General features: G+C 41.0%; 1 protein-coding gene across 3 annotated transcripts in view; it reads right to left on the minus strand.

The window, feature by feature from the left end:
* The window catches only part of zeb1a (zinc finger E-box binding homeobox 1a), an 83,675-nt gene that overhangs the window by 15,193 nt on the left and 47,034 nt on the right, over positions 1-21,448 (minus strand). For 2 of the 3 annotated variants that reach the window (XM_015956069.3, XM_015956070.3), the window contains exon 2: positions 5,356-5,538. In XM_015956069.3, coding sequence (XP_015811555.1) covers positions 5,356-5,538 — 183 coding nt within the window. The other variant, XM_054743195.2, reaches the window with a different exon arrangement.

Consider the following 21,448-nt stretch of genomic DNA (forward strand, 5'->3'; position numbering starts at 1 on the left):
GAAGTGACGTGATTAACGAGCCAGCCAGTTCATTGAGTGACTTAGTGCCACCAACTTGAGCGTACAGTAATGAGTCTGCACAAACAGAATCTGCTCTGCACTTGTGTGCAGGAGCTAGAGCCCTCTGTGGGCTCAACTCTGTCTCTGCGATGCAAATCTCTCCCTGCTCTCCTCAACAAGTAGCCTCTCCAACAGTCAATCACAGACAGCTCTGTTTTATCCAATCAAAGCATGTCCAGGAAATACTGCTTTACAGAAAAACACCCATTTAACAGCTAAATGAACTGCTTTCTGCTGCTGGTTAGCTACCAGTCACCATCCACTGCCTGCAAGATACTTTGTTGTAATTCATGTGTCATGATTAGAGTGACCATATTTGACTTCCAGAAAAGACACATTGCCCATTCCTAAAACTGTTCAATTGCACTATTTTCAGTTAAAGAGGACTTTTAATTTCAACATATAAAGTGTTTCTTCTCTGTTTGGTCAGACATAAATGATCCCTTGATGTGTAAAAGGAAGTGAACAGTGGAAATGTCCCAGGAAAAGAGGAGGGTTAATCAACCTAATTAAATATAATTATATAAAGTCCTCTTTATCTGAAAAAAGTGCAATTTTCCTGGCAGTATTTCCTGGACATGCTTTGATTGCATAATGGAGAGCTGTCTGATTGGCTGACGGAGAGGCTACATTGCTTTGTAAATTGCAAATTGAGCAACAACAGTGAGATTTGTGCAGGCAGAGACGGAGTTGAGCATGCAGAGAGAGGGCCGCATATGACTGCAGAGCAAGTTGTGCTCCTGCTGATTGATCACTGCACGCTCCAGTTGGTGGCACAAAAATCACTCCACACTACAAACCTGAATCAGAATATGGCCGAATGTGTATATTATTGACCATTTTTCTATATTATATATTTTTTCTATAATATATATATATTATATTATAGGTACATATATGTATCTATAATAAACAGCCAGTTTTATATATGTCACATATATTTAAAAGCTATATCAAAACATATATTAAAACCTATATGTTTATATGAATTCTTTCCATGTGGGTTGTCAATTGCTTAATATTTCCTATGTTTACCTATGGGAAAGAAAGGAGATATTGTACTCATCTAACTTTAACATAAATTTTGGCAGCTTAATGTGACATTATGGAAAATGCCATCATCATGAGCAACCAAACATAGGCTATATTAGGCTAACAGTTGTCCATATTCTGTACCATCTATCCACCAATGGCTGTTTCAATTATTGTGAGTGAAAACTAAATGGCTTAGTAGCATTTTTTTTGGCATTAGAAATTGAAAATGTTTTTCAATGTGTTGGCTAGATGGATATACGAAGATTTTTTTAAGAGAGTGAGTGAGGAACAGGAGAGAGACCAGGTGGTTGATGCTGAGGAGATCTGCATGGTCAAGGTCAGTGATCTACAGCGAAAACAGGGGCGAGCGCATCGTTATGAGCATTTACCTGAGCACAAAGTTCCCAAGCAAAACTGAACAGTTTTCTGTTTAGGAGTGAACAGGTAAGAGACCTTGAGAAAAAAAAAACTATAATAATCATGTGACCTGCAACCTTATGTCAAGTTGTATCTGTATAGTTGACTTTCTGTATTATAAGTTCTACTACTTGCTGGATATTTTCATATATACTGTTATTTTGTCTTGTAATAGTTAATTATATACTCCTTTATTCCATATCATAGCAGTGTTATTCATATATTAAAACTGTCAACTGCACACTCATTTGGCAGAATAAAAGTTTGACAATTATTCATTTGTTCTTTATTGTCACATTTCAGTAACATTCATAATTAAACAAGTTGTAATTAAACAAATTAAATAAATGACTACAACATTTCCCCCTGTTAAATGCAGTAGACTGAAATGAATAGCTTTATTTGGAAATATAACATATCAAATTTTTAATGGACTTACATAAAATATTTCTTCAACATAGACCCCACTAATTAACTGATTAAGTGTTATTTTTTATAAAAAGAAGAGAGAAAATGCACAAAAGTAGGAAAGGAAAGGAAAGTGATAAAATACTAGGTTTTGTTAGATTTTCTTCAGATAATGAATTAATTGACAAAGTTTTTGCAGGGTGTGACAAAAAACGTTCGAGGTCAAGCTCCTGGGGCTAAGCCCCCCCCCCCCCCCTATATCTCAATCCTAGTGACGTCCATGATTATAGGGTTGTATTTGCAAATTAAACAGGGCTCCTGGGCCATTTTAAGCCCACACTAAGTTCCATGTGTTATGTAAAGGCCTAAATAACAGTTTCCAATTTTTTAAACGTTGTTCTAGGACACCTTTAAAATCTACTGAAAATGTGTAAATGAAAAGGCCTCTTTTACATTCCAACTGAGTGATTTGTAGTTAAGCTGATGTGCCTTTGGGCCAGCAGAAGAGGTGGGCAGTACAGCAATGCTGTCGTAGCTCCTCTGATTCCTCAACATCAGCAAGTTCTTTTGGCTTACTCTGCTTTTAGTTAATCAATGTGACCAGACAAGGTAAGTTAAGGTGGCAAAGCAAGGATTTAAGAAGTTGGAGTAAAACCTTCTTCTAACATGTAATTAATAGACCACTATGAATCATCTTGTTTCCTTATTCCTCCTCATCCTGCAAGGAAACATGAGAACACCAGCGTGGAGGAATGTTACTTTTCTGTGTAAACTGGACTTTAAAAAAATTATTTCATCTGTGTTTTGCTTTCTATTTTTCCATCTTTCCTTCCTTTCACTCACTCCTCTTTCCTCCATCTTGTAAACAAGTATCGTCTTCCTCCATCTCTCCTCTCCCTTCTTCACATCTGTCAGACTTCACCCCACTCCCTCCCCTGACTCTCCCTCTCTCACTGGTTACACCTCTTTACATATTTTCCCACAATACACCACAATTACTCTTAATGCCTCCGAAAAATCTACACACACACACATTACACACTGAGTCCAGAACCCAGAAACACACACACGCACGCACGCACGCGCGCGCGCACACACACACACACACACACACACACACACACACACACACATATACCTTGCCAAAACTGTCCGTGGTGAATTTATAAAGCAGGATGGATTGGAGCTGCAGTGCGGCCCAGGCTGCAGGGGGAAAGCACTCACTAATCTCTCACCAGAGGACCAACTCAACACCAGCTGCTCTCCCCTCTCGCCTCAGACGGGGAGGAAATAAAGAGCTGAAAGTCAAGACAACCCAAAAATACCAGGCGTAGCTTCAGAAGGTTTCCCACTGCGGCTCTACAGCGCTGAAACATTTCACGACTTTTCCATGACTTCTCCAGAACACCATCAGAGCTCCTCTGTACCATAAAAGCGTAGCTCCTTCCTGGTTTGTTAATGTTTTTCTAACAGGAACAGTCAGTTATTTTTACTGCAGGTGCAGCTGAAACACTTCAGGTACTGCAGTCAGCACATGACTCACCTAATGTATGTTTTACTTTCACGTAAATGAAGATTCATATACCTGAAAATCCCCGAAGACTAAATCTGCTTTGCTGACTTTAAATGAGCACAGCTGGAATGAGGGCTGATGTTCCTTTGGGTTGACTATTTGACTATTTGAGATTAATGCAGAAAAATGACCCAACTTCTAAATCATTGGGAACCAGTAACAGGATGGTAAGGGTCAACAAACGCAGACTCTGGAGAACACCGTTGTCCAACACTTGATGTTTTGATTGACTTGCTGCTTTAGATCTAAAGATCTAGCCCTAAGCCCAACTAAAATTTATGAAAACAAACATGAAATCATCACAAACTGAACAGAAAAATGCAGCAGTTGCACAGTTTAACGATGCTTGCATAAACACTGTTCCTCATTAACTGGTTAGGCATTAATCCACCAACATTCTCTTTCTGAGGAAAATTCTGAAGTTTTTCATCAACTTTTACCAGAAGATTCCAACAAAAAGAGGAAAATGTCATCAGCCCACATTAAGCTGTTGTATTGGGGATTGAAGCAGATTTAGGGACTTTGTTTTGACGAAAGCTAATGTAGCTCTGAGTTTCTGTTCTCAGGCCCGACCCAGAACAGTTCATTATATTTAATCATATCATGACTTTGATGTTTGGCCAAAAGCTTAAAAAAAGCAGAAATAGTTTGTAACAGCGAGTAAAACGCAGAAGGATAACTGCTGCAAACATTAAACTAAATGCTTTTGTTATTATAGCTTTGATTCTTGGGATGAGGAGAAGAAACACGGAAGCATCCAGAAAGCAGCAATGTAAAAAGGACTGAAAGAAGAGAAGAAGAGACTGAGCTGAGAGAAAGAAAGAGTAGGCGAGCGCTGCTCCCACCATGTTCGGAATCTGGCTGTCTCTGTGGTTTTAGTGGTTCCTGCTTGGCTGGAACGAGCTGCTGCTGAGATGGAGGCAGATGCCAGCGTAGGCTGAGGTGTTAGCAGAGAAACGAGGATTAAAAGTCAGACTTTTCCTGCCTCTGCTTGTTAAATCTAAACACACCGACCGTTTTGTTTGTTTTCTAACGGTGAGCTGTTGGAGGAGTCCTGCAACAAACCATTACTGGACGTATTTGAAGTGTTAAACTGATACCTTTCTTTTCCATGGAGCTGAAACACAAAGCAGTAAAAGCAAACAGAAGTCTGCTTGTGTCTGCTCAGGTTTACTCGTGGAGGTGGAGGACGGCAGGTGTTACGGTGATGAGCAGCGTGAGGTAGAGGAGCCCTAATTGAACTGGAAGTGATGAATCCTTCATGACTAAACTTGTTGTGTGTTAAGTGAACGCGCGGTTTAGAGAAACCTGTCGACAAAGACGAATAATAAGTGATGACTCAACTCCCTCCGTCCCGCAGCGCCTCAGCAGTGGTAATGAGGAAACTCATTACTGGATTTCTATAGAATCTCCGGAAACGCTCTCGTCTCAGGAAAGGAGCTTCAACAGATGTTTCATTAAATATGCTGTTATCAGAAGAGAAATACGGGATACATTAAAATATCGTACAGCAAATGCATCAGTTTTACAGAACTGCATCTTTTTAGCTACTTTAGTTTGGTGATTTAGATCCAAAATGGCTTTTATTTGTTTTTAGCAAACATTTGGACAGCAAGGGTGATCTCTGGCACTCTGATTTGTTAATATTTAGCTATTTTGACGTTTTCTGGACCGTCTATGTCAACCATTTAAACTGTTTGCGTTAAACCTGCTTTTGCCATTTCCCATGATGCCGTCCTGCATCCACTACGTCTGTCGGTTATTTTACTGTGCGATTCGAGACCTCCCCTCAGTGTCGTCATAAGGCGCCTAATTTGCACGACAAATATCAAGTCCCTGCCATATCCATGGCAACGTCTCACCTCCATTCCAGGAGCCGTTGTGGGGTAATACTGTTATGGTGGCATCATGGCCGTCCAGCGGCGTGGTCCCCTCTGCGTTGGCGGCAGCATCAGGCTCCAGGAGGCTGTCCTCTTCCACAATGTGTAGCTTGTCCTCATCATCAGAGTCTGAACTGGCCTCCAAGCCATTGTTGAAGTTTGTCACTGAGGGAAAAATGAGGCACTAAGTTAGAAACGTGGTTCTGTGGTCCGATTCTGAGAATTATTAGAGAAGTTCGAAGAGACGACAGCCTCTGCATTAATCAGTCTGGGACTTGAACACTATATCTTTTTTCTAAGTATCAGGAGACAAAAGTGGCCAGATGACAGCCCAGAGAAAAATAATCACTTGTTTATCAGACTCAGAAAGAAAATCCATTTCCCACTGGGCTGCAGTCAGTGAGTTTGTCTGAGGGGCACGGCCTCTTAATGTGAGTTCAGAGAGAAATGGAGAAAACTGCACCAGTCTGTGTGTGTGTGTGTGTGTGTGTGTGTGTGTGTGTGTGTGTGTGTGTGTGTGCGTGTGTGTGTGTGCGTGTGTGTGTGTGTGTGTGTGTGTGTGTGTGTGTAAGTGTAAGTGTGTAAGTGTGAGTGTGTGTAAGTGTGAGTGTGTATGTGTCTTTATATGTATAAGAAAGACACATTTTGACTTTAACCTGTAACAAGGGGACATCTTGCTGGTCCACACAATGCTAAGCACCCTAAAACTTGATTTTGGAGGTATGGTGTGAATTAACTTTTCGTTTAGACTAGGAACAGAACCCCACTGGTTATGGTTAGTGTATGGGTTAGGCATAATAGAGTCACTAAAATTAATGGAAGTCAATGGAGGTCCACAGACGTGCATAAATACAAGTGTCTGTGTGTGTGTGTGTATGTATGTGTGTCTGTGTGTGTGTGTGTGTGTGTGTGTGTGTGTGTGTGTGTGTGGTGTGTGTGTGTGTGTGTGTGTGTGTGTGTGTGTGTGTGTGTGTGTAACAAAGCTGTAGATGCTGGGGACATGGAGCTATACAGGGATGTAAGTGATGATGAGCATAATGCTTTAAAAGTCGCTTCATTGTCAGCAGGTGTGCAAATCTGTGTGAATGTACTGCACAAGGACAGAAAAGGTGTGTGCTTGTCTATGTGCATGCGTGTTTATGTGACTGTGTGTGTGTGTTTGCAGGAGAGCTGTATATCTCAGCAGAGGTGCTGCAGACGTCTAATGAGGAAAGCTCAACCTGTTTGTTGCCTTGTGACAGGTGTGCGTACACACACACACAACACAGAATTATCACCTCTTCACACCCTTGATAAGCACACTGTGAACAGGTCACCAACCCATGCACGTACGCACGCACACACACACACACACACACACACACACACACACACACACACACACACACACACACACACACACACACACACACACACACACACAACCTGTGCGTATATTACTGGTGAACGCTTATAAAATATTGAATCATTTACTGAATATCTGAAATCTAAAATATGGCTACCTTCTCTTTGCTCTTCAAAAGCCTTTTTTCTTTTCAAAACACGATACCAAAAATCCAAAGAGGGTCAGGATCCGAGCAGCAAAACCAAAAGACTAGAGCATCTGCTGGGCATTTATTCTAATCCTAATAAGGCATCTGTGGCTGTTCCACAAAAAACTATCAATAAAATATTGTTTTGTGGAAAGAAACAACAATTTTGACAAAGCGATAAATCAAAGTCCAAAGTAAGTAAAATCAGCTTTAATTTAGACTTTTCAAAAAGTGTCTTAGGCCCTGTCCACACGTAGCCGGGGATCTGCCAAAACGTAGATATTTTCCTACGTTTTAGCCTGTCATCCACACGAAAACGGAGTTTTTTCACACGAAAACGGATCTTTTTAAAAACTCCGGCCAAAGTGAAGATCTGCGTTTTCTCCGTTTTGGGTGTCTGCGTGTGGACGGAGAAAACCGGAGTTTTAAGGTCTGCAACGTCACTTTCCGCGACAAAAAAATGCTGACATCACGTGTGCGACCTGTGTTTACACTAGCCGACATCATGGAAGCCTTCAGAGCTGCGCTCTGTCACTACCCGATCCATCAATTGTCCAAGCGCTTTCTGCTTGTTTGTTTTTGCAAGCGGAATTACTGCTCCTTGCGGAAGACCACAGACGAAGGACGAGGTTAAGAATGGGGGAAGTACTGCCGCCTACAGGTCTGGCATGTCCTTAACAACGTATTTATCCGGGTACGTGTGGACAGAGTTTTTTTTAAAAACGCGGTGGTGTGGATGCAAGTTTTTGGAGGGGCGGATATTCGTTTTTAAAAAACTCCGGCTACGTGTGGACTAGGCCTTAATGACGGAAAAATAAATGTTTTACACTATCCCTAAATAAATTCTAGGTCTTCCAGTTGGAAGAAGCCACCAAAATATGCAAATAAAGTTTAATTAATCTCTTTTAAAGGTTTTAATTTAAAGTTGTTTGTTTTTTATTTCAAGACTGCTGCAGTTTGTTTTATAAAAGATTCACAATCCGACGAGGCTAGCCGTTCCTGCTAAGGTACAGTTAAGTAAAAATAAAAACTCTTATTCTGATTAAAAGGAAGCTGCAGTTGTCTCAGAATATTTTCATTTTAGTCATTTGAAAGTATTGATCATTTAAGTAAAAAGGTTTGTTTTCTCTCCTGCTATTAAACAAAAACATGAATCAGGCCCTTTTTGCATTTGAGACCTACTTGAAAGTCACTATTTTTTTAGATAAAGCGACAGAACATCAGCTAATAGAGTCAGACCTGAATAAGTGAAAATGAGGCCACGGTTCTTCTCGCATCAGTTAAAGAGTTGTCAAGATAGAAACAAAACATTTTAAATATTTATTTCTGCCTGAATGTAGTTTCCATATCCCGGGTTAGGGGGCAGCACTGGCCAGAGCAGGAGAGGAGACAACAGAGGAACAGGAGTAGTTCTGGAATTGTCCACATCAGCATCAGGTCAACTGTTAATTCTCCATCTGGAGGTCTGCTAGAGCCCAGAGAGGTCTAGACAGATGCCTTCAGCCCCTTCCAGCCATTCGTCTCTCCAACCTTCATTAATCCTGTCTGTTCTGTTCATTTCAGTCAGAAAACATTAATTCTGTCTGCATGTGTGCACGTCTTCATTTCAGACCAAACTAAATATATAGTTTTTATCTGTTTGTTTATCAAATACGATGCTGTTTTATTCAGTATTCGCTCACATGAGTGAATTTAAACATGAGCTTTAATCACAAGAGAAAGTGTTAAATCTGTTTAAACAAACAAAAAGGTTTCACCAAATCACCAAAGACAGAATCTATGATATCCTGCAGCTGAACTTGTCTTGACCGAACAAGGAAGCAACACAGAAAGCTACACCGTTGTTTTTCTACCTTTAATTAAAAAATTAAGAAGCACCAGAATAACTTTCTCAAATAAATCCACACAGACAGAACGTATTACCAGTATAATTTAACGAGCGTGAGCTGCAGAAGATCAGGTCATGTGACCACAGACAGGAAGTCATGTGCCTAACAACGAACCACAGCACAGTCCAGACAGGACCGTGTGGAATGGTATGTAGGTCAAAGGTTAGCTGCTGTGCAGAGCTGCGTTGTGGATCTGAAGTGGAGCATCACCTTGAGCTACATGCTAATCGGACCACACTGCCGGTGCTTATGGGAGCATGCTTTCTGTGTTTAGTGCAGTAAGTGTAATGGATGTGCAATCAGGAGATCACAGAAGGTCGACTTTAGGTTTTTAGTTTGTTAGAAACACAAATTCTGTGCACTCTGTCAAGTTTATATCAGCTAAAAAATGCTCCATTAATGCTTTTAAATATATATATTAAGTCGATATATCCAATTTTTTATATATCAACCATCAATAAAAACGCTGATAAAAATAAATCAGGTACCTGTCTGGCCAACTGCTGCCACTACTAGACTGAAGAAAGGACCCGAAGGACCCCAGCACACCGTATTTTTAAATGTTTTGAGTTTGTTTTATATTTGATGTTCAATAAATATTAAGAGATTTATTGACTTTTTTAATTTATGTTGCACACAGTGAGTGTTCGGTTGTCTTTCACAATCAATGTGCTGATAAAACGTATAGATATTGGCCTTAATAATCAGCTTTAGATATCGGCCATCAACAACAAAATTCTTTAAAAATTGGTATCGCATCTGCCTTGAAAAAATTATATCGATCGGCCCCTATTTCTATATAATCTTTTTTACTGTACTTAAAGGCCCAGCGTGCGATATTTTTACCGGTTTACTATCAAATCCTGTGTTTCCAGTTCACAAATTTGTCCTTTTTCACTAATATTTCTCACCAACATCAATTCTAAATATTCCTCTCAACATGAAATTATACATTTTTACATAAACTGTGGTCGATGCTCCAAGGTCATCCACCATCTTAAAATATAGTAGCTGTTTAGGGACACACAAGCTCCACCTTACCTGTTTGGACTATGACTGTAACCTGAAAGAACCAGCAGAGGGCAGCAGTGTGCCCTGGAAGCATGGAGTCTGCTAATTCAACTAAGAAAAAGAATAGCTACACTGTTGCTACTTGATAGTTTGAATAATAAACAATTAAATCAAAAGACATAAAATTTGTCCATTCCTCATGTCCAATACAAGGAAGCCGCACATGTTCAGATCCCTGCCTGCTATTAGCTGGACGCCAGACTCCGATTAGTGTCTCTGACTCCCAAACTCACCTCAAGTTGTTCATTTGTCTTTCCCTAGTACCAGAACTCCTGACCCAGTCCCAGCGTGTCCGTTCCAAAGTCCTTCTACTCAAGTCTCCTCTCTTCATGCAGCCAACCGTCTCGCCCAACACACTCCAGCGCTCGTCCGCCAGCCAGTGGCTAAATCAGCGTTGTTTACTTTATCTCCACAACATTTTACTAATGGCGATGTAGTTCTCCACGCGTTACAGAGACGCTCCGACTCAGAGGGCTTCTTCTCAAAAGTTACCTTTAGACTTGGGTCTCCTTCTGCTGGTAATCCGTGGGAGTTTACGCACAGCACACACAGTGTGTCCCCGGCTCTAGCCCTGGCTAACTAGTAGCTCCCGACGCCCATCTCCACCACGCCAGCTGTGAGCCACGATTAGCTGGTGGACAAGTCAACATTGTTTACTTGATATCCAACATGTCCCCGGCTCACCAACACTCCTTCACCAGCCGTGGCTAACGAGCAGCCAGTGATCGCTCCATATCCACATAAGCTGGTAGGGGCAGCCAGTTTGTTTACATCAAGGCACCGTGATCCACATGAAACAGGTGTTGTGGGAAATTATGTTCCCCTGAAATATTCTTTTTCCCTTAGACAGTCAAGAGCAAATATTTCCAAATCCACAGAACTTGTTGTCCATTATGTGGACTAAACTACCTCAAATAAAAGATGGTTGAACTGAGTGGGATTACATCCTTTTACATAACTTTCAAAAATGGTAAATAAGCTTGCTGCAAAAGGGTGAACAAGAATGTTTTTACTAGCGCTGCAACAACGAATCGATAAATTCGATGAAAATCGATTACTAAAAGCGTTGGCAACGAATTGCGTCATCGATTTGTTGTGTTGCACAACTCTTCCAAAAGCACCCCCCCGACTGCCATTGCGCACAGACCGGAAGCAAGTCAGATCAGCGCGAGGGAGAGCCGGCAGGTGTTCGGAAGAGGAACATGGCAGAAGCAGCAAGACCCAAAAAAGTAAAAACTTCTTAAGTTTGGGAGCATTTTCAGTTAAATCAGGCGAAGACATTCGTTACCTGCAACGTTTGTAGGTCAGACTTAGCATGACACGGGAGTACTACGGTGATGATGCAGCATCTTAAACGCAAGCATGTCGAATCATCAGCGAGGAAGGAGAGAGCTCGGTGTCCGGGTAAGTTAAAAACTTTTCAAAAGTGATTCACCCAAGCCCCGGATTATTACACAGGCTAGACATGCCCTAAGCTCGTAAAAAAAAGTCTATAAAATCGTACGCGCGACACTATTAGATAAACGGGGGGGGGGGGGGGACTCGCGCTGCCGCCAACCGGTTCCGCCGTCACATTCCCGCAGAAACTGGTTGATTACACCGGGGCCAGACTACTAGCACCACAATGTCCTCAGAAGCGAAAACACTTTTAAAAGGGAGGGAGAAGTACTAACTCTCGCTGCAGGCGTGTTGTGTGAGAGTGCAGTTATTTACTGGTTACTATATTTTTGGGTTCAGTTGCTTTCATGTGGCCTAATGTGAGTCTATTTGGGATCATTGGAATGATCAGCAGCATCTCTTGATGTGACTTTATGGCAGTTGTGCAGGGCATCATCACAAGGAGGATGGCATTCATTTACTTTTGTTTTAATTGGTATTTTTTCAGTCGTTTTTGGAAATAGTGATTAATTTTGATTAATTCACAGCTTATGTTTAATTACATTTAAAAATTAGTTGTTTGACATCCCCAATTATAATAAATGTCTACAGATGAGATCAAACAAAACAGATGAGAATTCCCCTTAAAGAGCAAGTCACCCCCAAATAAACATTTTTTTTGCTGATAAACTAAATAAATGAGTGTCTAATCGTGCTGCAGACATGTGTCATCAATAATTTGGCACTTCAGTGCATCTTAGTTAAAATTTAAATATTCTGCCTAAAACTGGCAGTGTTGTGCCGTTGTCAGGTAAAAACTCTGCACTGTATTTTAATTTAAATTTGCCACCGCTATTGGCTAAGAAGTATGCTATGATGTACATTATGGTACATTATGATGTCACAATGCTGTCGTGAGCCTGAGTGTGTGTGTATTTGTTAGCGGCTCCGTCCTCTCGGTCTGCCAGGCAACAGCATGTGTTGCATTTTTCAAACATGAAGTGGGAGTGGAGTTAGACTCTGGTAGGGGTTGACTTGCTCTTTAAGCTGTTTAACTTGGACCAAGCATTTTAGGTCACCGATAGGTGTAGCTTAGGGTCTCTGTCTATACACCTTATAAGACAATTAATTTTCTAATAATGTTGTGTTTAATAAAGTGAAGGAAGGAGAGAAATAACGTTTCCCTAGCAGTTTTTAACAATGTCCCCATGTAATCCGATTAATCGATTAATCGTGTCGAGACCCCATCCGATTCATCGATTATCCAAATAATCGTTTGTTGCAGCCCTAGTTTTTACTGCATCTTTTTTATTGTTTTTAGGAGGAAATACAGATTTAAGAAATTGCAAGCATAACATTATTACATTACTTTACATAGTTTTCCCTTAAAAGTTTATCACAAACATTGTGAAAACAGCCAGAAGTTTGATCTCCCGGCACGGGGGGACAGAATATTTCAGGGGAACACAATTTCTCACAACACCTGACCTCCCTGCTGACGTCACCCCTTCGCCATGTGTGAATCATGACAGCTTCAAGATCTAACAGACCTAGCTTGTTTCCTTCATAACTGGTAGGTTGATAAACAGTCATGATTATAAATACTTTTTTAAAGAGGTCGAGTAGCTTATTTTAAGTTTTGTGTGGGTTAGACTACACAGGTTGGAAATTTATTATACAGTCAAACTAATGAGTGAGCCACCGTAGCTGCAATACTTTCTCTGAACTGCATGGCGCTAAAGAGTCACATTTTTTCATCATGATTTCAATGGATTTCACACATGGGGCCTTTAAGCAGCACAATCTTCTAGTTGATGCTCACTCTTGTACTGAAATAACATTAACCACCTCACGGGGGTGCTACAGGAGAAGTCTGATCCAAATCAACAGGATACAACATGTGACAAGCTGGTACAATAATTCAATCTGGACCAGCAACCACTTCTGCATCAGCCAGATCCTAAATGCACCAATCCACTCTGCTTGTCCTGGTTAAACCTGAATGAAAACAAAGAAATGTGGATAACTAACTAATCTCCATCAACAGCTAACTAGACTTGATGATCTCCTCCAGCAGCTGAGTAAACATTAATTAGACTGAACACAAATACAAGTTTTTTTTCTATCTAGGATTCAGTTCTCAGAAATCCTGATGACAGACATGTGAGCAAAACAACAGCTTGTATGATGAGACCACAGTGTGTGTGTGTGTGTGTGTGTGTGTGTGTGTGTGTGTGTGTGTGTGTGTGTGTGTGTGTGTGTGTGTGTGTGTGTGTGTGTGTGTGTGTGTGTGTGTGTGTGTGTATTGACCTACTGCAGCTGTGCAGCACGGGACCTCTGCCAAACCCCTAACAGACAATTCCCCCACTGTGTGTGTGTGTGTGTGTGTGTGTCTCAGAGACAGCCTAACAGAGGGGAGTGCATCACTAAAGCTGCTAATAGATGTGACCAGACTTTAACATGGTGAGCAGCTGCAGAAAGCCAGCCCACTTAAAGGGACCGTCACCCTTTTTTTCCTCTTACGCACGTGTCCCAGTGGGCTGCAATTGTTGGCGACCAGCTGAAGACACAAGACTGGAAGAATCGTAGTGAATTTCTAACAGTTACGACTCACAATGCTAACCATTACCACCACACAACCCTGTTCCAAACAACTCAGCATCCTCAGTCACATCCCAAATCTGTGTGATCTGTTATTTGTTGACTGATAACAAAACACATTTAAAAAGTGGAAAACAAATCAAACTAAAAATTATTTTGCGATGTTATAAAATAATTATAATTAAGGATGTAAGATAACTGAACTTTGTTGTTTTGTGATATAGAATTGCTATTAAAAAGCAGTGGATCATTTTTTTTATTGAGAATTTACATGTAAACATTTAAAGGTTCACTCATTTAATTAATAAATTTGCAGTGTGGCCTTTGGTAGGAATGGATGTCTTGTAATTATTACTCTGGGAACAAAAAGCCCTGGTGCACCAGTTTCAGGATCTAGAAGATTGCCAGAGTAGAAAAGAGCTTCAGCCGGCAGGATTTGGAGTCTTTTCCTGATATTTGGCCATCTCACCTCTGATTGGCTAATGGCAATGGAACTCTATCACTGACTGCTTGCTCTGCAATGTTGATGTTTTATGTCCTTAAATAACACAAGTCTGGAGGAGTTTTGCTGTGTGGTGGAGTTGCTAATGCTAACGGTTAGCTTTTACTGGGCTGAGATGCTTTGCTGTTTCCTGGACACTAAACCAACAACAGCCTTCCCCGTCGTGAGTCAAGATGTGAGAGTCCATGAATGTTAAGTGACAGTGTGACGTAGATCTGTCAGGCTTTTCTGATCCTAGAGTTTCACCGCCTGTTTTCTATCAGTAGCTAATGCAGGAGTGTAGGAGACTATTTTCATGTTCAGCCTGAACGAAAAACTCAGTTACCCATTATAATCAGAAATAATCATTAAAAAATGTTATTTTCTGTGAACCACATAATTAAATTATCGCTTTGTGTGGTTCAATTAAAACCCCGACAGCTAGGTGGCAGCATATTTTACTGCCTTCGTTTTGATAGAACAAGACCTCGCTGAACAGTGGAAAGGAAGCAGCAGACTTGAACTTTCTAGTTAAATTCAGTCTTAAAAATTGCAAATGTTGTCTTGCTTTGGTGTCGTAATATAACGTACCGCCGTCCCTGTTGTGATATTTGTCACTATGCCAGACCCTAAAGTTTGATGAGGATACAAAAGAACAGTTAAAAGGTACAAAAATTAAAAGTGTGTTGAAGACCTTTAATGTTAAAAGGGAATGGCTGTAACGAAACAAAAGCCAAAACTCGTAGCTGTTAACTACGTAACACAACATGCCCTATAGGTTATAAATTGTAAGTCACTTTGGATAAAAGCGTCTGCCAAATAAATAAACATAAACATAAAACACTGAGTCATGTTCCGGATGTTTTTATTAGAAGTAGTCATCATGAGGTAAGACTGAGGCTGGCTCGTCCACACTGATCCGGAGAGGTGTGGTTGCTTATTTCCTTGGCTCCACACACCGCGTTTCCATGCCCACCTTACTTTTATAAAGCTGATGACTTCTGAACAAGCCCACACAGCCATGCTGTAAACACACACACACACACACACACCCAGGAAAGCCCCGCTGGTTGCAGCCAGTAATGTAAAACTCTGACTGGGAACTGAGCCCTGAAATACACAGAGGGTGTGCTCTTATGTTCATATGTGTTTCTGTTGCTGTGAGTGTGTGAATAGTGTATTCTCTGGGAATCTGTTATTTGCCCTGGTAAATCACTAAAAGCTGACCTGTCTCGTGTGCGTGTGTGTGTGTGTGTGTGTACGTGTGTGTGCGTGTGTGTGTGTGCGTGTGTGTGTGAGAGAGAGAGAGAGAGAGAGAGAGAGAGGATGTGTATTAGAATACTGATTAATCAGAACTCTCCAGCTGCTTCCTGCTTGACCCAGGTGCTCAATCGGACCTGGTTCTCTTTCATGGGCTCCCTCTGCAACTCTAGAAAACCTGACAGGCCCTTTTTGTTCCGACTGAGACCAAAAAACAGAAAAATATCGTAACCAAGAATGCCGTCAATGTCTCAGTCATCATTTACAGATGGTAGTAATGCATTTGCAAACAACAGTGTAGGGGTGTAAACAGCCAGTTTGACTGGGATATAATATTATACTGATTGCCATTTGATGTTTAACAATATCTCAGATTCAGTTGCAATTCTATTTCCATTTAATTCGATTTAGAATCCATCGATTGATTTGAAATGTTACTGTGATTGATAAGCAATTGAATGCTATCATTTCCCAGGGGAGAGACCTCTAGTTTCTTTCTTTAACATGTTTGGTGATGTGCAGAAACAGGTGGAAAACAGCATGGCAGCAGAACTTGAAAATGAAGCATATTTCCAACGAAAAGTCAGTTGGCTAAATATTTATTCTGTGATCTAGGATCCTACCCTCACCCATGGTCACAAGCTCTGGGTGGTGACCGAAAGAAAAAGATTGTGGATACAAGCGGCCAAAATGAGTTTTCTCCACCGGGTGTGCTCTCCCTTAGAGATAGGGTGAGAAGCTCGGTCATCCGTGAGGGGCTCGGAGTAGACCCGCTGCTCCTCCACATCGAGAGCAGCCAGTTGAGGTGGCTCAGGAATCTGGTTAGGATGCCCGCTGGACGCCTCCCTGGTGAGGTTTTCTGGGCACATCCAACTGGGAGGAGACATAAAGGGGGACCCAGGACATGCTGCAGGGACTATGTCTCACGGCTGGCCAGGGAACGCCTTGGAATTCTCCCGGAGGAGCTGGCCCAAGTGGCTGGGGAGAGGGAAGTCTGGACATCCCTGCTTAGGCTGCAGCCCCCACGACCCCGGAAAATGTATTGATGAAAATTCTGACTCATGTTTTCTCGACTAATAAAATAATGACATCTGCAAAAAATGAATAAAATAGCCTTAAAATGAACAAATAACTGTTTAAACATGTTGATTTGACTTGATTTTTGTTCTATTCAATAAAAAAGATGCAGTAAAAACACGTTTTTTTTCTGATCTGAGTGAAACATTAGAATCAGTACAGTGTACCATTGCTCCTGTTCTGAATGCACATCAGAAAATAATTCAGCAGTTGCAGGTGAAACCACAGCATATTCATCTGTTTCACATATTATTTAGCATTAAATACCCAGGGGAACAACCACAAGCTTCAGTAGAAATTTTAGGTCAGTCTTACATAAATCAATGTATCAAACATTTATTTCCATGAACAAAGAGCCAAATGAAAAGCAAAAGAATGTTGTCTAAAGCTTGCAGAGCTTTGTTTCCATGTTATAATAACATGTGCTAGTGTATTTCCTCATATTTTATTTTTTAATGAGGATAAGGGTGAACTAGATCAAACACAAATGCTAAATATTACATCAAAGCTCTGGTTTTTACTCAGAGCAGCACCATAATAAGCTATTAAAATAGACATTTTCAAAGGTAGGCGTAACTTTGATAGAGTTCCTGTTGGGTACGAAATGATGTTTACCTGGATCACAATCATAAGAAACACAGGTTGTAATCCACATCTAAAACCTGGAGGCACAAACACAGATAGAATCACTGAACTCATTTATTCAAATGTGTTAACCTTCCAAATGATATTTATCAGCGGGTTAAACATTAACATAAGAACGTCATTTTGGAATAATTCACATAAAAACTGTTTTAAAACAACTTCTCATAAGCGGTTTACCTCCTGGTCTAGATTAGCTTCTAAAACAATTCACCAAACACTTCTGAATGACTTGCAGGTAGCCTCATGCTATTGCTATTAAAAACCCCAAAACGTACAATTTACCACATAGTACACGTGGCTGGGCTGTGAGTCACTGAGGTGACACTTCACCTGGCATTACGGCTCAGATGAGTCTGGGCAGGTGTATAAAAAAAAGAGTAAAACAATTCCTAAACTCATTTAAATGTTTGCATAGAGGCTCAAATGTGAAAAAATAAATTACTTAAAAACTTCCTTGCCCTGTGAACTCATCCCCACTGAGTAATACTTCTTGCTAGCAATAGGGTTGTCACGGTAACCGGTATAGCGGTAAACCCCGGTAAAAAAGTTGACAATAAAAATAACCGTCCAGTTTTTAAAAAACTATATTATCTCGGTGGGTTTACCGTGGCCGCGGTTTCGGCGCGATGACCCTTACCAGCCACCGTCGCTTCAGCTGAAGTTCCCGCGGCGCGCACACGCACTTTTTAGTTTGCAACGGCACCAAAACTTTGAAGCTGAAATAATGGCTGAAGGAGGAGACGGCAGCGCCCAGGACATCCATCAGCCCTCAAAGAAGACTAAATCGGAAGTATGGGCATATTTGGGATTTCTGAAAAACGCTGAGGGACAGTTAATAGAAGACTGCTATCCCGGTTGCAGAACGTGCAGGAAACAAGTGTCTGCAAAAGGTAACACTTCGAATCTAATGGCACATCTGCGTGACCATCACCCACGTCTCTACAGCCAGTGCAAGGTAAGTTAACATTAGCATTTTAGCTTAAATGCATGACGTGAGGACTTTTGGTTGAGGGAGAATGCAACGAGTCACTATATACTGCAGCCGCAGCGTCCTCTGCCAGCATTTAAACCGTGTCACGGACACCCTGTTGCTGGATGAAGCATCTTATTTGTTGATGATGAAGAGAAATATACAATTAGTTCCTTGTCATTGATTTGTTTACTTATTCGATGCCATTTATACTTGAACATTTGGATTTGATTACATAGTGTAGTAGTTATTTTAGTAATTTGTTTAAAGTGGCTATTTGTTTTAAATACATATTTTTTAAGGTTGACTTGTACAGTGCTCAAGTCAAGTGTGGACTGGAGTTTTAGATTTTCATTTTGATAATGAAGAGAACAAGTATATGAGAAAACAAGTGGTGTTTCTTTGATTTGTTTACATATTGTTTATGTTTTGAATATTTGGATTTGTATAATTTAAACCTGCACTGACTACTGTAACATGTTCCAGAAAAATAAGCTATTTGTTCCTTTACTTGTGAAAAGTTGCACTTTTGCTAAGGCTTTGTGTTATTTTAGGTTTAATAAACACTGTTAAACCTTTTCAAAACTATTTCAGTTTGTGTAGAACAGGACTATCAATGCTTTCTGAACATATGCAACACCGTTTAAAAAATACCGCGATAATACCGAAAACCGTGATAATTTTGGTCACAATAAGCGTGAGGTTAAATTTTCATACCGTGACAACCCTAGCTAGCAATAACTGATCTTCCATGAAGAGGTTTGATTTACCTTTGAAATTTATCAGATTATTTAAATGGAATTGGACCAAACTGGTATCGGCCCTAACCAGTAAGACGTTTACACCGTTATCAGCTAGTAGAACAAACATGTTTACATTAACAGAGATTCGGGGGAAAATCAACACATGACGGTTTGTTTCTGTGTGACATCGTGTACGTTTTGGGGGTTTTCTCATAGATCAGACTTACTCACTGCTATATGCAGGACTTCTGTGTGTATGTAATGACTCATGCTCTGCAGGGGGTAGTTCATCGGGGTATTACATAATACTTTCGGCTCTGATCTCAGTCCTGCTACAGCTGCCTGGAAAAACCACAAACTAAAGCACCTCGGTGCTTTATCTCCATCACCATCGGTCTAATTAGACGAAGTTCATCGGTGAGTCATATTAGTGCTAATGGGTGATGAGGTATGGACCAAAGCTGCACCGAAGACAAACTTCTATATAAAACCATCTCATTAGGGAAGTTAAGGCTGGTCTCAAAGTTGAAAAGGTGGTTGAGGAGATCGTTTTGTGCAAGCTGAATTATTTATCTATAAGGTCCAACCTTTTTCAGAGGGAGCTTCAAAGCAATCACTATTGCCTTGTTTCTATTTGAGAGCTTTGTTGCGAATCGGTTCAGGTCGGTATGTTATTTTGTCCGTTTCCATAGCAAAACCAACCTGTACTGTGCCAAGCCTGGGGCCAATTCAGGTGTAGGTCCATTGGACAATGGAACGGTATGCATTGGAGACAGAAAAACGTCTCATTTCTACTTCCACCCTCAAGTTTCGAGCCAAAAGATTTCATTTCTACTTAAATGCATTTCTCCTCGCCTCACAAGCATAGCCTTAAAGGTTCCATGCCATGCTATTTCAAACCTTTGAGAGCAACGGTAGGCACTATTGAGAAGGCATTTATCTCAAATACAAGTTATTTTTGTCAGCCTGAATTTATACCTGAATTTATACCTGGAAATCAAACTGTTCATTTCAGTGAAACTCCGCCCACACCTGCTTTGACAAAAGATGCCTACAAAAGCAGGGTGGGCGATATATCGAAAATTTATCATTATCAAAATGTCTGACTCTTATCGAGATACTTTTACCCATGCCAATAAATTTGATAATCAACAAATGAAAAGATGTGTGTAGGCTGGCAACATTCATGTCCCTTTAAGAAGCTGTACCACCTTGAGTCTCGTAAAAATGTGACTCAATGTAATACATGTGACTGCCCCATCTAGTGGACAACTTTTGTCTCTGCGCATTCCTGTAGTTATCGTCCATTTATCGCTATCAAGGTGAAATCCTCAATATATCGTTATATTGATTTTAGGCCATATTGCCCAGACCTACTGCCTACTAACGGCCATGTGCTGACACTGGGTCGACTCCAGCTGTCTGCAGTAATTTATTTAGCCAGCTGAAACAGATTTTATGTTTTAATAAATTAGTTTTATTGATTATTTTCTGCAAAATATTTTGTGCCTCTAAACATCTTTGAATTTGGTTGTTTCCAAGCAGCATTTTCAGCGCATTAGTCTTTATATTTAAACAGTTTACCAATAAAGGGTTGAAAACATCATACTGGCAAGTGTAGCTAAGAAAAAAGGAAAAACAGTTACACAGAAGAGTAACGTTCCATTGTTGTGGTTTATTATATATGGTTTAGTATGACACCATGGAGGCTCTTAAGTTTAACCCCACCCACCCAGTGAGAGTCTCAGCTTATGACACCCTCGGATTCTCCCCCCAAAACGCTGGATCATTGAATAGTTTCTTTATGAACTGGCATACATTTCTCAGATTAAGATACAATCTTAAACAAGTTTAGCTACAAAACTTTCATGAATCACAGCCACTAGACAGTCCATGCAATCATCACAAGTTGTAATAAGATCAAACTTTAAACACTTTCCACCCATCCATTGTGGTCAGTTCATGGATACGGGTCTAAGAGGGGCATCCCTCTTCTCTAATGGGCCATTCCCATCTGTACCGGGTCGGCCCGGGCCGGGTAGCATAGGTTGTTTACATATCTGGGTGGCCTGATATTTTTCCGGGCCAACCAAGGCTCATTCTCAGCCCTCTTCTCGAGGGGGTCTGTTTCAGGCCGACCAGGGCCAACACGCCCACTGCTGACAGCAAATTCACACCTTCCATTAGAGCAAGCCTCTGACTGGTGGGTAGAATCAGCCCACATGGGCTCTAGACAAGGATGTGTGGAATCAACCGGGCCAGGCTGGGGCCGACTGGGGCTACCCGGCCCGGGCCGACCCAGTACAGATGGGAATGGCCCAAAAGACACTCTCCAGGTCTTCACAGAGAACCCTAAAACATCCACAAGCCAGGATTATTCATAATCACACTAGCAAGTTCTGGGTCTGCCCTGGGCTCTCCTCCCAGTC

This window comes from Nothobranchius furzeri, chromosome 11, assembly GCF_043380555.1.
Source record: "Nothobranchius furzeri strain GRZ-AD chromosome 11, NfurGRZ-RIMD1, whole genome shotgun sequence".
Taxonomy (NCBI): Eukaryota; Metazoa; Chordata; class Actinopteri; order Cyprinodontiformes; family Nothobranchiidae; genus Nothobranchius; species Nothobranchius furzeri.